Below are 16886 nucleotides of genomic sequence, written 5' to 3' on the forward strand. Positions count from 1 at the left end.
CTTCTATCAGAACATCAAGACCTACAGAATTTGAATTCTTTACACACCTCCAAAAAAAAAAAAAAAAACCAAGAAAGAGAAACATCAGGAATGACATTTAAAGAGACCCCCCAGATTACAGAAATTCTCCTCCTAGGACCAATGGAAACAGGTACCAGAGGAATCTGGGGGTTCTACTCTACTTCTAGGGCCTGTAGAGGATGGAGACAAGGAAACTATCCACATCACCCCTGACTTGTGATTCTTCCACAAAAAGCCAGTGAGCTCTCACGCCATGACGGCAGGTGTATGAGGTATTCCTGAGGTGGCATGGGATGGTGGCTACAGTCAATGTCCTTAGAGACACTAACCTCTCTGGGTCTTCAAAACATTCTGCACTGGGTATCCCAAGGAAGACAAAAATCAAGGTAGAAGGGAAAAATCCACTACCCCAAATTAAGAGACCCTACCACATCTGATATGCCAGGAAAGATACTTTGTTTGACTTGACCTTTTTGAATGGCTGCTTTTGGGGTCTGCTCCCAATAAGAAGGTCCTCACTCTGACTTTACATGCCCACCTCCCTACACATGCCCTGCAGGGAGATAGGGTCTTCCTGTAGCCGCACACATGGCTCAGAGGGAGTGCTCCGCAGCCATCTTTCTTCCAGAGTCGGCTTATAGGCCTACTTTTTCTGTTAGCATAGCCGGAACTCTCCAACGAAACACCTGAAGCCAGTAAAGACCTCTTTCCAAAACCCTTAGAGAAGTCCCCTCCCTTTGCCTTTATAAAGCTTAGTGGTTTGATAAAGAAAACACGCTTGGAAGAAATACAAAATCTTATTTCTGAGGAATCTCTCCTTGTGATGAGATCACAGGAAGTACATTTAAGAAGTAGTTCCCCATAGAAGATATCTGAGTGAATGTCTCTTGATCCTCTTGGCCTGGGAACACACAACCTCTTGGAAGTTGTGCCTATCACATCCCCCTCTTTGCTGAGTCTGCCTCACATACACTCTTCAGGAGTTCTTTTACAAGCCCCTGTGCACCTGCCTGCCACACCCTTACCTGCAGAAGGCCCCTATGTTCTCCACCAGGTAGCACTGGCCGCCATTGTGACAGTAACTTGGAAAGAGGTCGCACACTGACCGGCAGGAGCCGTTATGTCGCACAAAGCCGCTGCGGCACTCAGTGCCATTCTCGCTTGGGGTCAGGTCCCTGCCTGGCTCTCCAGGGCGGGGCCTGAGGGCGATGCTGCTGCCAGGGACCATCCCCAGAGTGTGCTGTGGGGGGACAGCATGCCACCGACTGGTAGGCTGGCCAGTCCCGGGCCCCAGACCAGGCTTCTCGGTAGGCACCAGAAGGTCACTTTCATCTTCCAGGTCTCCACCTCCCGCTGCATCCTTGTCATCCTCCTCTTCCTCCTCCTCTTCATCAAGGTCATCATAGAAGGATGTGGTGGGGTAGAAGTCAGATTCATCAAAGGGGGTGAAGTCATCGTATAAGTCAAGCAGGCTCCAGGAAGGGGTCTCTCCCCCAGTATCAGGGTGGTGCTCTGAGGTTCCTGGCGACCCTGGGAAGCTCTCCAGGTCGGCACCACGGCCCTCACCATCCAATCCTTCGAAGTAGTCGATGTCAATTATATCTGACGCTGGCTGGGGCTCCATTGTGCCCTGAAAGGGGAATGTGGGCTCTGGCCCATGAGGGTCATGTGTGCTGCCTCCCAGGTTCAACCAAACCTCCAAGGGACTCTCCTTGGGGTGTTCTGGGCCGGGGCTCAGCATGTCGCCAGGTGTGGGGGAGGGTGGTCTGCTGGCCTCTGTAGCCTTGGGGATGGAGGGGGCCATCGATGACTGTCCCAGGGCCTCCTTGGGAGCCGGGAGCGTGGCTGGAAGGGCCTGGGTGTCGCCGCTGCCGGCCTCTGCGGTCACTCCACCCAGGCCAGGGCTGTCAGCCTCCAGCCAGGGTGCGCCGGTCACCGCTGCCGACGCCTCCAGCACCTCCTCTGGCCCGACACTAGGCCCCATCATGGCCTGCTCACCGCCAGGTGCGGTCCACGAGGTCTCATCTTCCTCAGCTGCTGGTGGGCCGGCCTTCTCCCTCGTTTCGTTGGCAGTCGGCTCCCTCGCCAGGATGCTCTTCACCTGCTCGTGGGCCTCGACGGCGCTGCCAGCCTCACGGGCTGTGGACGGGAGGTAGGGGGCGCGGCGTCAGGGCCCCGCCCCCCGCCCACCCGAAGAGACCAATTCAAGGTTTCCCAAGGCCCCGCCCCCACCCCGCCCAGGCCCTTTTCTCGCTCAGGCCCCGCCCCTCGGCCATCATACCCCGCCCCCGACAAGCCCGCAGTGTACCCGCGGCTGCTCCCACCTCCCACCCAAGGCGGAGGTTTTACCCTCAGGGCTCCACCTCACCTCCAGACCCCGCCCTAAAGTCGCACCCTCAGGGTCCCGCCCCACGCCAGGCCCCGCCCCAACTCTCATCCTCATGGCCCCATCACCTCAAGGTCCCGCCCCGAAGTCTCACCCTCAGGCCCCTCCCACCCAGGCCCCTCCCCCAACCGGCACCTCTGTCCGAACACCCGGGCCGGGGCCGCCCCCAACCCCTCGGCCTCCCCCAAGTATCCCACCTCTTCGCGCGCCCCTTCCCCCGCCCCGGTCGCGGGCAAGGAGCTGCCCCGCCCCCTTGCCACAGCTCGCTAACTCCGCCTGTACCCGAGGCCAGCGGGACCCTGGCCCAGGGTGGGGCGCGAGGGCCGCGGGGGTCCTGGTCGCAGTCGGTACCTACCCGGCGCGGCCCGGGTGGCGAGGACCAGCGCGGCCCCCAGAAGCAGCAGCAGAGGCGGCGGCCCCCGGCCCGGGCCCCCGCCCCCGGCTCGGCCCATGGCGCGGCGCCCCGACCGCTGTCCGCGGTCTGCCCGGCTGGCTGCGCCCTCGGCTCACCGGCCGCCGCGCCTCCCGCCCGCGCTGCGGCCGTCTCAGCCCACGATGGGCAGCGCGAGAAGCCGCATGCCGCCGCCGCCGCCGTCCGCCGCTGTCCCCGGAGCGCCGCGCCTCCCCGCCTCCCCGCGCCGCCGCTGCCGCGCTCAGCGCCGCCCCCACCCCGCCCGCCGCGCCCGCCCCGCCGCACGTAGCTCTGACGCCGGCCCCGCTCGATCCGCCTGCCGGGGACAGACAGACCCCCGGCTCGGGACGCCAAGACAAACGGACGTGGAGTAGCGCGGGTGCGGAGCACAGCGCCGTGCGTGGCGTTAGCCGACAGGTGCACGGGCGGGAGACCTGTGGGGCGGGGCCCGCCCTCCCCGTGGAGGGCTGGCACGGGCCCCCCACCTGCGAGGAACCCACCCGCCACGCGGCGAGCACGGAGGCGGGGGCCCAGACACCCGCAAGCTTGGGGCGGGGCTCGGAAGGGCCGCAGGGGGCGGAAGCCCGAGCTGGAGCTGTGGAAATGAGCCGAGCCCGGGGTGCACGGAGCCTCTCAGATTTCTGCGCCAATGCCGTGTTCGGGGAGGGGAAGGGTCTCTGGGAGGTCTGCGGGTGTCCACGAGGGCGGGGCGGGCGCTGGCAGCGCCAGGCAAGGGGGCGAAGCCGACGGCCCGGGCTCTAATCGGATCAGACCTAATCCGTCCATAGCCAAAGCCCATACCTTGCACAGCCAGGCCCGCCGCAATGCATCCCAGGGGCAGGGGGCAAGACCTTCCTCTGACTGCGACTACCCCACCTTCCTTCTTGCCTCTTCGGGGCAGCCTGGACAGCGGCCTTTAATCCTGGTCCCTTCCTCGCAGGATACATCACCGCCCATGTGCTCCAGGTCACCAAAGTTAAAGCTCCTGGACAGACCCAAATGGCCTAGATCACAGCCTATGGACGCGCGGGCACCAGGCCCAGCGTTAGAGTAGTCTGCGGGCCGTCCAAAGCTCAGTTCGGCCAGGGACCCCTCATCCCCAGAGCCCTGCTTGGCTGGAGAGTTGTGGCCTAGTTACCTAGTTTATTGCCCAAAGCAACCGTCTACCTCCTGATGTGTTAATGACCCGAATGATGACATTCAGGGTCAACACTTTAGACGTGACACCCCTGGTATTTGAGACACTCCCATTTCTGCAACTAGGCAGCCACATAGATGACTAAATTGGAGAATCTATCCCTTAATGTCCTAGCGTGTGGCTCTGGATGGGATTTCCTTGGTTCAAAGTGTGTTTCTCTCACTGAAACTACTGCTGCAGCGGTCTGTTAAGCAGGCCTGGTGTTCCCTTCCTTCCAGGTCTGCCTGGCAAACTCCTTACCCCAGAAAGCTCAGTTCCTGTCACCTTTTGCCTCTGCGAACCTGTCACTGAATTGTCTACGATAATTCCCCACTGGATTGCAAGGCACTTTGCACAGGGTCAGGCACAGGGAGGCTCCCTGAGGTGGTGTAGAAGCATAAACAAATGAATGGCAACCAGGTACTCCCACCCCAGAACCATAGGTCTGGAGCTTTCCGCAAAGGGGCTGACTTCCTGAGGCTCTTTCCACATGGCTTCTTGCTGCCTCTGGGGACAGTAAATACCAGTTTGGAACAACCACCTTCTCTGAGCAGAGGGTCAGGCTGGGCTTTGTACTTGTTGGTTGGCCGCAGAGGCACTAATACAGCCTCCAACCCCATCTCGCTTCCCTTGTCTGTAGCTTATCCCTGTATCTTCTTTTTTGGCCTATGTACATGTTTTTAGGTGTTCCTCTGCTTCTCTGTGTCTCCTGGACTCTTGAGTGGTGGTTTGTCAGAGTGGAGGATATTGGTGGACACGTCTATCTCCTCCTTCTTGAGGCCAGTCTGTGTGGGAAGGATGCCTCAAGGATGGGTCCCTTTGAGGTCTGGGGTATGACAACTACTCGCGTGTTTTTCATAAGGTCTGAACGGGGCCATTCTTCCACTTCTTTGTTAAGACTCTAGCTACTTGTTTTTCGTTTTAAAATATTTCATTAAATATTTAAATATATTTTTATTTTCAATTAAAATTTTTTTTCAGTAGGCTCCACGCCCAGCCTGGGGTCTGAACTCACAACCCCAAGATCAAGAGTTGCATGCTCCACCAACTGAGCCAGCCAGACACCCCTTAAATTCAATTTTTGAATTATAACGAGCATATGGTATAAAATGAAATATGGAAAGTCTCCTTCCTCAACGACCTTCTTCCCTTCCTGGGAGACAAATTTTAACCTTCTTCATTTTGGGATTTTATATCAATGGTTGCCACTCACTTTCATTCTGATCCTCCCTAGCAGACCTCACCAGCAGTTTCAGAACTCAGCACAGCATACCTGGTTTGGTGACACCTCTGAGATGGATGGAAGCTCATCGTGCAATGGGGTGTGACACAGCAGGATTCGGCATCAGATCTGTGTGACCTTGGGAGAGTAACTCAACTCACATATGTTGAAAGTGGTAAACATAGTGTCCAGTGAATGCAATACTTTTTCTGGGCACAGTGGTTAAGACATAGGAGTGAAAGAAAAGGAAAATTAGATCTAGAGCTTGTGCCCATGTCCATTCAAGTTTTTTGCATTTGGGCATCAGGGATGCTTTATGAAGATTCCATATGCCTCGGAGGTTCCTATTTGGTTTGGCAACCTGCCTCCAGTACCAAAGCAGGCATAAGGCCCATTGCCATGGCTACAGCCTGCCTCCATGTGCACAGAAAGCCTCTAGCTTAACTAGGGGGCTGTCCAGGGCAGGAGCTGCTCTGGTTGCCATGGCTGGGACATACTTTCATTGGGACAGGATGCAGCATGGTTCCTCAGTAGTAACTACTGTCATTTTAGTTTTCCTAGTACTGTACTCTAATTTGTCTCGTTCTTCACCATCATGCTACAAATACCTTACCATTTTGCACATTTGCACACTGACACAGATTGGTAAGGCCAGGACTTATGCTAAGATCTTGATTTCAAACCTTTTCATTCTTGCTTCATTTCATAAGAGTGATCAGGATGCAGAGGTCAGGCCTCACTTGGCAGAATGGAAGCCCTGCCTCTCTTCCCAACCCCAACACCCACACCTGGGCATTGAAACATTAATGCTATGATTTCTTAACAGGGTAGAGTGTGACAATAATCCAGACTCATGTCCTAAGTCAGAGTCAGAAAGGGCCATCTAGCATGGCCTCTCCCCTGCCAGCAGAGTTCTGGGCTGCAGGGCAGTCAGCTCTGACCATTTTGGGGGATGAGCTGCTGGTAGTGGACCTTCTTGCACTATTACCAGGAAGAAGAGAAGAACCAAGGGCCAGGGACTTGAGTTATTAGCGCTGACAACCACCTCCTCACGCAGGAACTGGGTTCTTCTCAATTGTACAAGTATTGATCCTAGAAAAGCATGTGACAATTTAGAGGTGGGCATCTTGTCCAGGCAGGCAGTGGGTTTGCTGCAAGACTGCTGCAAAAGCCCCTGAATTTCATTACCCTAAAGCCAAGTCATTTGGGAGAAAGCCACACAGCACAGCCAACACAGCATCAGATATGGAGCAACTAGGCCTCTCCCAGCTGGCGACCTCTCCAAGTGCTTCTCAGGAACCCCACAGCTACTGTACCATAAGCAGACCGGAAAAAGGAATGCCAGTCAATCTGGATGGCCATGGGAAATCCCTAAGTGGCAGGGCCAAATCAGCCATGGAAATCAGCTTGTGCAACGGGGTTATTACCATCCAATGTCACTGCTGCTTCCTAACTCCCTCAGGGACCATCTGGTGGTAGTGAGAGCACCTTAGGTGGGAGGTTGCCGTAGAAGAGAGTGGGGAGTATTTTCTTTCCTCAGTTGTCTAAAGGTGGTGGTCACAGTGCTGTATTAAGGCATGGCTATTTTGCTGAAGTTTGCAAAGGCTATACCCTAAAGGTCTGTAGTGGAAGGGCCTCGAGAGGCCTCTGGGGACACAAGAGAATAAAGATGGATCTAGTTCTTCAAGGCAGGTGAGGAACAGGAAGAGGGGATCAGAAAAGGCTCTCCCTCCTTGGGGTCTCACGAGTTGGGAGAGGGCTGGGGGATCCGCGGGGAGAGCTAGCTCCGGCTGTTTTTGGAACCTCTGATTAAGCTGATTCACAGGACTCTCCCCCTTTAGTCACTACTGTCTCAGCTCTGGTTTCAAGTTCAGGGTCAAAGGTGCTTCCTAATAGGAGAGGTGGCAGGCCTAAAAACAAGCCACAGGGAAATGAAGTCCAGGGGGGCCATTCACAAGGAGACCCAACATCAGGGCTCCTGGACTTCCATCCCATTCTGCAAGGTGACTTTCTTGGATGGACATAACCCATTAACAGGGGATCAAAGTACTTTGACCTTGTCCCCAAGAAGTCCTCCGTCAACAGGAGCAACTGAAGTGCCATCATGTTCCAGGAACGGTTGAACAGAAAGCAGCGGGGTTTCCATAAAGACTCAGGGCTGGCACTGCATATCCAGATAAAAGGGTGCTCTATTAGGATGAGGTCTTCCTGGAAAGATGAACCCTCCTCGGGTTAGCACATCCAGTGGGACAGGACAGGCCAGAAATTGTGAAAGCACATCCAATTCACAGACTATTTACCTTACCCCCCAGAAAGCTCAATTACACCGTTTCTTTTTCTTCAGGAACACTTGGCACTCTCTAAAAAAATCCTATTTCTTACTAGCTACTTTGGGTCTGGTATTCCTCCACCTCATAAGAGCATAAGCGGCCTGCGGTGCAGTGGCCTTGCCTACCTTATTCATAGTTATTATTTCATGGCATGCAAGGTCCAATGCCTGGCACATACGCCTGCAAATGTTAACTGGGCTAATGGAGCTCATAGGATGGACTGTCAGGAACCGTAGAGATCTTGCTCTACCATACAGCCTTCCTGAGTAGTGGTTCTCAAAGGGTGGTCCTTTGACCAGGTGCATCAGGATCCCCTGGGAATACGTTAAAAACACAAAATTTCAGAACTCACTCCAGACTTACTGAATCAGTTCTGAGGGCGGGGCTCAGCTGCTTGCATGCGAAAAATCCTATCGGTGACCCTGATCCATACTGAGGTTGGAAAACTGCTGTCCTTAATCACATTTGGGGGAACCACACCACAGTAAGGATCTGAGGAGACTGTGAGAGATTGATTGTACATGTCCTGTTATGCTTTAAATAGAACTCACACTCAAATTTATAAACCAGTCTTTAACTTGGATCAAGGATTAACCTCCTTCATCACCCTAGGGTAGCAATGGAACTCTGGGGGACCCCGCTGGCCTGAACATCCCTTACTGGAGGGAAGAGTTGGAACAGGTCTGAAAGCAAAGCACAACTGGCCCGGCACACTTCTGGAAGAAGCCGAACGTTCACCTCTCTGCAGACCCAGATTCCACTTTTTTTTGCCTCACTGGGTTCATATGCATCTTGAAGGCAATGGCTTCTGTCTTCTGCACAGGGTTTGCATCTGTGGGTGCTCAAAGGCTGTCCTTAAAAGTGTATCAAGGTTCACAGAATTAACTGCCCTTAAGGCCTGCCTCCAACTTGAGGCTGTCTACACTGCATCCTGACATTCTCTAGCTTGCCAAAGCAAAACTACTCATTCTTCTCTTGGCAGGGTCAGGATGTTGGCCATACCCCTTTCTTCATTTTTACCATGGAAACAAACAGTGGGCAAGGCACATTTAACCGTATACTCCTTAAGTGTCATGAAATGGTCAGTCAGGAGGCCCCGAATCACTGAACTTTAATTGCTGACCAGGACTGGGTGGGGCTGAATATTTAGGTTCTTCATAGGACACATGAAGAGACTGATGTGTGAATGCAGAGAATGGGACTAGAATCCAGAAACGTTCTATTTATTCACTGAAAAAGGGAGATTAGGCCTTCTTGATCAATTTCCTCCAATCTTCCAAAACTCCCCCTTCTCCAAAATAACACCACACTGAGACACGTTTGTACAAAAAAAACCCCACGTATTATTCCCATCCCCCCCCCCCCCCAAAATTGGGTGGCTGTATTACAGGAACGAAACCAGATCAAAGACATGAAAAGAAAAAGTCACCACTTATATTGAAACATAACAGTGTTAAGAATTCAGGTATTCTGTAGAATTGTTACCAGCATAGTAAAAATATTTCCACCTGGATCTTTTAAATTTGAAAGCGATCACATTAAAGACCTGAGGTTACAAGGGACCACAGTATGAACCAGAATTCCATTTTCCTTCTAAGAACCCAGTGGAAAAGGTAAGTATTTGGAATGAGTTTCCTTTGGGAAAGACTGGCAGGAAATAGGGAAAAAAAACCCTGGCCACTGTCAAAAGGCACTGGGATCTTTCTGGAGGCAAATGCATTGGAATCAAACTCCAGCAGGAACGAGCTCATTTTCACTCCGAGAGTCTAGAACACACACACAAAAGGAACAAGGTCTCCTTGGTTCCAGTACTCTGATGGTAACCGGGGCTACCTGGTTAGAGGCAACACCTGAGGGTTTGAAAGGCAAATTTTAATTGTGGTTTTATTTATTTTTTTGCTTTCTGATACTAAGAGAAAAAGTTGAGGTGTTTTACAAATACCTCCCTACATCCTCTCATATGTAAAGCTTTACAGAATATATAGAAAAAGATACCCAAAAGGTGTTCCACTTTGCATTCTAAATAATGAAACTGCCACTTGAGAGGGTGACATGAAGAGGCCAGGTGCTTTGGAAATCAAGCTCCACCAAACACACCCTTCCCCCACCCACAGAAGAACAGAAGGCAGGAAGGACAAGAAAAAACCAAGAACTCTCAAGTCATTCATCAGCAGGGGTTGAAATGGGCTCAAGTTAAGGCATTTTTGTGGCTCTTCCTCTGGAATGGCATTCCAATCTCCCACTCCGAGTACCCCAGCCCTCAAAAGCATGATGCTCTGATTGCCAACTGGGTTCCTTGGTACCCCCAGCATCTCCTTGGCAACCCTGACAGATGGAATGTGAGATCTCAGAAAGGGAAGGGAGAAGGTGAGAGGCCATTGATCCTGCCCCACTTCTCCAATCCCATCCCAAACCTAAAGTACCGCTTCACTAAACCCCACTCACCCTGGACTGCAAGAGGTAGTTTGGGGACTTGAACCCCCAGCCATCCTAACCAAGTTCCATGAGCTAGAATATTTAGCACTATCTACTTACTTTTTTCTTTTTTTTTTCCTTTTTAAAGGTTTTTTGAAAGAGGGAAAAAAAGAATGAGTACAAAGCAGTGAATAGTGGACTAGACTCATTCGATAGTCATTGCCCTAGACTCCTACAGCTTTCCTGGCTAGTCTAGGGAACTAAGGAATGCCTCCCCAAATCCCTCCCCCAAACCAACAAACCATCTGCATAGAAAGCCAAACCGGTGGGCCAGGGATGGAGTGGGTCTGCTCTAATGCTTGTGCGCTACCCTACCAGGGACTGAAGGGGCATGTTCCGCTACTCAGGGTGGAGGTCCCTCATGGTCCTCGCTGGGAATAAAATCAGTGGGGTCCCTTCCCCATCTCTTCGAATTTTGGTGCGTCTGTGTGGGGCAAAAGTCTCATGAAACTTCATCATCAGCACCAATCTCAGCTCAGGTTAGCAGAAATAAGGTCACTTATAATGCCTTTAGGTATGTTCCTTTTGGCTATTCCCTCTGCCCATCACCATTTTTTTGGTTCCTATTAACTTAGGATGCTCTCGTTTAAAGCAACAATGACAAAGGAAAAAAAAAAGATAATGATTATAAAGCATTATCCACATAAGACAAAGCAAAAAACTGTGGGGGAGCCAAAATGACAGACATCAAAATCTAATGCTGACAGGACCTGCAGAGAAACTGTACGCATACCCCACACCAGGCTGTGGGGGATGCGGGCTACTGTCAGGATGACCAGGGCACACTGTCACCATAAGCCTCTCCTTGTGTACTGGCTGAGGAACTAACACAAGAGGTGTCAGAGCATGGAGAGGGCTGGCAAGAGGAATGGGGAAATATGGGATGCGTGCTTGGGGCTGTGAGGAGAAAAATCCTAAAAGAAACCCAAGGAAGCTGAGGAACACAAGTCTCGTCATCCGCACTCCAGCTGGTGGCGCCGGGCGTGGACACGGCCTGCATCTTCCAGGCTAGGGGGCGGCCGAGGCTGGTGGGCCTGGAGCAGGAGGCGGAGGGACTCCATCCGTGGGCGGCGGAGGCGGTGGCGGCTGCTGCGGCGGAGGGGCATCTGCAAACACAGCCAAGAGGGACTCGTCATTGCTGGAAACGCAAGGGCTTGGGGAAGAGCCCGTTCAGAGAGAGATGCCACGGGAAGTAATCTTCCTCGCAGCAGGCAATCAGCACAGACTTTGTGGCACTGCTGCCACTGTGGTCTTCGCAGTTCAGGTCCACTGGCCCTCCAGGTCCCCGCTCAGGTGCTGGGGTGTCTGAATCTGTCCCAACCTCCTCCAAGGCGAGGCCCACCCCTTCCAAGAATCACTCCAGACCTTGTCAGAACTTAAGTGTATTTTGAGTTTATTGCATTTTGATGGTTCTAATTGTTATTTCTTCAGTTAAATGATAAGCTCCTTCCTGGGCAAGTTCTGGGTCTTCTTTCTCTCACAGTGCCTGGCCTAGGTGGGCACAAAATAGATTATCAATAACTTCTTGTTGATTAAGTGTCTCCACCAGGGCCAGAGAGCTTCACTCGAGGCGGCTGCTCACAAGGTGGACAGTCCTGGGATGCCCCACAGCTCCTGAACTGCAGTCCTTGGATTTTTGGCCAAAACTAGGTCAGGTCCTGAAGGGAACAATTAGTATCAGTGTCTGGGGCTCTTTCCTATTTCAACTTTAGCTGCTTAGCGTACAAAGGAACCCTAGAGATTATTTAATCCAGGGCTTTTAAAACCTTTTGATTTTGTCAGAAATAAAAACATATGAAACAAATAAATAATTCAAGCACAGCCTTGCTCACTGGTCAGTTCATCCAACTTCCCCCCAAGAGACTGCCACCAAACTGCCAAAGCTCTTCAAAGCTCTGAGAGAGAGCCCACTGGTCAAATCTCTTGAGTCCTCTTTTCAGAGGGGGAAACTAAGGCCTGAAGGGAGGAAGCACCCTGGCCGAGGAGGCCTGCCTGGTACCCAACAGCCAAGTCAGTGGCTCAGAATCCCTGAAACACTCACTTGTGGCAGGTAGTGGGGACCCGAAACCCCCCATATTCTCAAGGTGCTCCCCTGACGGCCCTTCAGGATGAAATCCTGGACAGTGTAAAGACCAGCGATCTCAGCTCTTGCAACTGGGATGGCAAATCGGGCAAGTCTCCTGGCAGGCTGACACATTTGCCTACCATCTGTAAGTTAACGACGTGAAGGTTCTCTTGCCAAGGAAAAGAAGTATCCCTATACTACAACCTCTGACTGGGACTCAAAGGAGATCATTTTTTCTATTGTCATGATCCTATACCCAGCTACACGGCTTTCTTCCATGCTCCCACACTATCTCAGTCCCTAGGGGCCCAGAGAGAAAGGAGATGAGCTTTTATACAGCCTGCCTCCTGGCCCTGTGAAGCCTCCCTGAGCGCTGCAGCGCACTCCAGGCACTTTGTGGTAAATCCTGTATACTACTATCCACTTGTTCGTTTCTTGTTTTCCCAACTACAGCTCCTGGAGACTAGGAACTCTCGAGACCTAGCTCTCGGTACCGTCAATAGGAGTTGACTCCTTGGCACGTATGTGAACATCTAAATGAACCAGGACTAAAGACGTGGCTGGGTTATCTGGCCACTACTGACTGCATTTTGGGACCATTCTGAGAAGATCTACAGGAGTAAAGGACAGGTCAGAGCTTCTGAAGCAGTCTTCTGGAGGCCAGGACTGAGGGAGAGCAAGGAACTGGCTTCATACACCTGCCAGACACACACTGTGTCCTCTCCATGGAGTCTGCTGGGACCTCCTGTTCCTTCTCAACATAGCCCCTCAATACTCCCTCCTTAGTCTAAGTTGCTACTACCGACATCCCGGAGTAGATATGAGAAACTTGTTATTTCTGCCCTAAACTGTTTTTTTCTTTCTTTGACCCTCCAATTTTGAAACCTGTGTCCATAGAGGCTCCTGTAGGAAAACAACTAGCAGCTCAGTATGTCTAATAAGATTCAAGCTAGACCGGCTTAAATAGGAGCAGGCGAGGAATGACCTTTTGGCCTCCCCACAGACCTCAGTGTCGAGAGTGCAGGCCACAAAGGTTATGGCACATGCAGCCAAACGCTGCAAGCATTTGCACTCGTCACCTGTGCACCTGCTCATCAGGGGCGGTGAAGAGCATGGACCACAGATCGATCTTCTGGAATCCCTGTCACAGGCTGCACTGTCCACGGACCTGCCACACTATAGATAATCTAGAGAACAAAGCCTTTGTCCCTTGTCTCCAGCCCTCCCAGAGAGACCCTAGGGTGATGCTTCCCCCCACCACGCTACTTACACATGCCGTTAGGTGCCGTGAGGGGTACCCGGGGTCCTAAGATGTTTCCTGGCATTGGAGGCATACCGGGAGGAGCTGGGCCACTCCCAGGCGGGTGGATGTTGGCTGCAACGGTGGGAATCATGCGGCCTGGCATGGGCTGCCCAGGGATCATGGAACCTGGGCCTGGTATCTGACCTGTGGAAAGAGATTTAAAGTATTAAGGTAAGTGTACTAGGAAGAAAGGGATCAATTCAATGCCCAAGAATGCTAAATACAAATACCTAACCCTCCAAAGGATTTAAAAGACCAAAAGAACAATAATCTGTAATAATCTCTATGCCCAGATTTTCATTTTTTGGAGGAGAAGGAAGGATAATGGGGCATCTATGGAGTGAATGACTACCCTAAACACTGGTATAGGCAGGCAGCTGAAGAATCATTACAAGAAAAACACCCTAAAAAAAAGCTGTCATTTTGGTTACTTTGGGTGGACAGTGGTCATACATCTTCCTGAGGACACAAAATGCCAAGCACAGACCACAGGGGATGGAGAGGACTTTAACAGCACACGAGTGCACAGTCTGAGGATAGCAGCTCAGTTAAGAATGAGCTTTACACATGGGCTTTGTGGGAGGAAATATCTGAAAAGGTACTGGTCACAACTGAAATCAACATTATAAAGCGATTCTGACCAGAATCTCCAAGTCCTGTCCACAAAAAAGTCTCTCCTTCAAAACCCCACCATGAAACACTGGCCCCAGAGAACCACAGTGGTGGTGGTTGTGGGGGATTAGCAAGAAAAATGGTTAATACCTTCATCTCTTTCTACCGGTTTGAAATTGACAAACGGAGACACTATACACAAGAACAGTAAAATACCTCCTTGTCTGCAGTTTCACACTGAGCCTTCAGGACTTTCAGAAAACATTTTCTGTAGAGCCAGATAGTAAATATCTGGACCTTACAGATCATATGGTCTTGTTCACAGCTTTTCTTATTAACTAATTAGTTAAGTTTTGAAGGAGAGGGGAGGGGCAGAGAGAGAATCCCAAGCAGGCTCTGCACGGTCAGTGGGGAGTTCAATGCAGGGCTTAAACTCATGAACCGTGAGATCATAACCTGAGCCGAAATCAAGAGTTGGACACTTAACCGACTGAGCTACCCAGGTGCTTTTCAACTTTGCCACTGTAGGTAGCATGAAGGCAGTTACAGATGGCATACGGGTGTCGTAGATAATAGGTGAGACTGAATCTCAAATATTTATGGACTCTGAAATGTGTTATTTCATGTAATCTTCATAGTATATAAGTATTTTTCTTTTGAGTCCCCCACCTGTGCCATTTAAACTGTAAAAACCATTCTTAGCCTGTGGTCCATACAAAAACAGGAGATGGGCCAGGTTTGGTCTGCAGATTGTAGTTTGCCAATCCTGGTTTAGATAGGAGTATTTTCTCTTAACTCACAAGTTTGGCTGCTAGGCTTGGTTTTAAAGGGCCACAAGCAAAGGAGACTAGTTTAATGGGGACAAACCAAGGTTGAAGCACTCTTTTGCATGTGCATATGAACTCTACATACATGTAGGTAAATTATAGTCTCTACAGAATAAGGAAAGAGAATCTATGGTTTTGTTTTTATAAATCTAGGGATTTCAGTATCTCTGTAAGGTCAGCTGTATGAAACTAAATACAGGTTTCGGGGCACCTGGCTGCCTCAGTTAGTGAAGCGTGCGACTCTTGATCTTCGGGTTGTGGGCTTGAGCCCCATGTTGGGCATAGAGATTATTTTAAAAACAAATAAAAATTTAAACAAATTTAACAAAGGAGGCACCTGGGTGACTCAGGTCATGATCCCAGTGTTGTGGGATCAAGCCCTACATTAGTTAGGCTCTGCACTGAGCATGGAGCCTGCTTGGGATTCCCTCCTCTCCCTCTGCCCTCCTCCCCCACTCATGTGTTCTTTCTCTAAATGGAAAGAAAAGAAAGAAAAGAAAGAAAAGAAAGAAAGAAGGAAAGAAAGAAAGAAAGAAAAAATTAAATACAGGTTTCTAGACATAGTTCTGAGACAGCTAGAAGTAAGAATGCTTGAGGTCCAATCTTGGAAAATTTGGGACATGGCACTATCTGATAGCTAATGGTCAATTAAAACAGACAGAGCGGGGTGCCTGGGTGGCTCAGTCGGTTGAGCGTCTGACTTCAGCTCAGGTCATGGTTTCACAGTTTGTGAGTTTGAGCTCTGCATCAGGCTCTGTGCTGACAGCTCAGAGCCTGGAACCTGCTTCAGATTCTGTGTCTCCCTCTCTCTCTGCCCTCCCCCACTTGCGCTCTATCAAAAATAAATAAACATTACAAAAAATAATAAAAAAATAAAACATACAGAGCAGTACTGGAGACAACTTAAGGGATGTCCTCTGTCACTGTTTAGAAAAAGCCCTGTCTTAAGAAAGACATACAAAGCTTCAAGCCTCACACCATCTATTTCCAGTGTCTGTTCTCTGACCTAGGTAGGACCCAGACAAAGGAGGCCCTCACTACAGGGGTAGCAGTGAAGAGAACTCCGGAGGTTCGAGAGTCAGGGAAGAGTGGTCTATTGTCTCTGGGGGACAATTTTTGTAAAGCAAAGTATACCAACATCGTGCCTCAGAATAAACGGGACAGCAAGCTTTGGGCCCTGAGGCCCATCTTTCTGAGCTCTACAATGCAATCATTTGAGAGCCCAGCAGAGGAGTCTCCAAGGTCCATCCACTGGAGGACAGCTTGGTCAAATCGCTTCAGAGGAGGCAAGAGCAGCTACTGGGCTTACTTCTGGTCTGACACTGCCACCCACTCTTATACCAACTGGCCATCAGAGCCAAATGCTGTTGGGTGCCCATACCACAGTGCGAGGACACATACAGATAGTGATGAGGAGCCTATCAACTTAGGGAATGAAATGGGGATGAAAGGAAGAGTATGTTATACATCATACATCCCATAGATGTACAAGGGTAGCAGGATGCTGGAAGAGGAAAACAACAGAAGGAGCAAGCCAAAACACCTGGAACCTTCCAGTCAACTTAGACAATCTTGTGGATGACCTGGGATTTTAGATGACGTGCAATAAACTGAAGGAGGGGGTTAGAGATAGGACAACAGCAGATTTTCCTAAGCACAAGGCCCAGCCTGAGTTATGCAATCAGAAAATAACATGAGTGTCACTCCTATTACTCCTGAGAGCTGCCACTTGGTTGTAGCATCTTTCTACTTGCTGTTCCCTGAGGTACCTGCATCACTTTATTACCCATCACCTGCACTTTGCTGAGGAGCATCAGGCTCAAAAAGGTTAAGAAAAACATACTCAGGTTAGGGCCATGCTACTCACGGTCTGTCTGATAGGACTCAGCAAAGGGGCTGGATGAGCCCTGCACAGAGAATGGGGACTTATTTATTTCTGAGAGAGAGAGAGACAGAGAGACAGAGAGAGAGAGAGACAGACACACACACACACACACACACACACACGCTCACGCATGAGTCGGGGAGAGGCAGAGAGAGAAAGAGACAGAAAATC

At 50.8% G+C, this 16886-nt stretch overlaps 2 protein-coding genes across 8 annotated transcripts in view; both read right to left on the reverse strand.

Annotated features, from left to right (window-relative positions):
• The window catches only part of CSPG5 (chondroitin sulfate proteoglycan 5), a 53814-nt gene extending 50789 nt beyond the window's left edge, over nucleotides 1–3025 (reverse strand). For 2 of the 4 annotated variants that reach the window (XM_060630900.3, XM_081793960.1), the window contains exons 1-2: nucleotides 2763–3024; nucleotides 1047–2160 (exon numbers count right to left, since the gene is read on the reverse strand). In XM_060630900.3, the coding sequence (XP_060486883.1) occupies nucleotides 1047–2160; nucleotides 2763–2859 (1211 nt within the window). In that variant the 5' untranslated portion in view covers nucleotides 2860–3024. Of the gene's footprint in view, nucleotides 1–1046; nucleotides 2161–2762 lie in introns of all 4 variants that reach the window. The other 2 variants (XM_060630899.3, XM_060630898.3) reach the window with 2 other exon arrangements.
• Nucleotides 3026–8755: 5730 nt separating this feature from the next.
• The window catches only part of SMARCC1 (SWI/SNF related BAF chromatin remodeling complex subunit C1), a 173046-nt gene continuing 164915 nt past the window's right edge, over nucleotides 8756–16886 (reverse strand). For 3 of the 4 annotated variants that reach the window (XM_078443122.2, XM_078443121.2, XM_078443124.2), the window contains exons 27-28: nucleotides 13359–13535; nucleotides 8756–11129 (exon numbers count right to left, since the gene is read on the reverse strand). In XM_078443122.2, coding sequence (XP_078299248.1) covers nucleotides 11032–11129; nucleotides 13359–13535 — 275 coding nt within the window. In that variant the 3' untranslated portion in view covers nucleotides 8756–11031. Of the gene's footprint in view, nucleotides 11130–11399; nucleotides 11682–13358; nucleotides 13536–16886 lie in introns of those variants that run through there. The other variant, XM_078443123.2, reaches the window with a different exon arrangement.

The sequence above is a fragment of the Panthera onca genome, chromosome A2 (genome assembly GCF_046562875.1).
Source record: "Panthera onca isolate mPanOnc1 chromosome A2, mPanOnc1 haplotype 2, whole genome shotgun sequence".
In the NCBI taxonomy this organism is placed as follows: Eukaryota; Metazoa; Chordata; class Mammalia; order Carnivora; family Felidae; genus Panthera; species Panthera onca.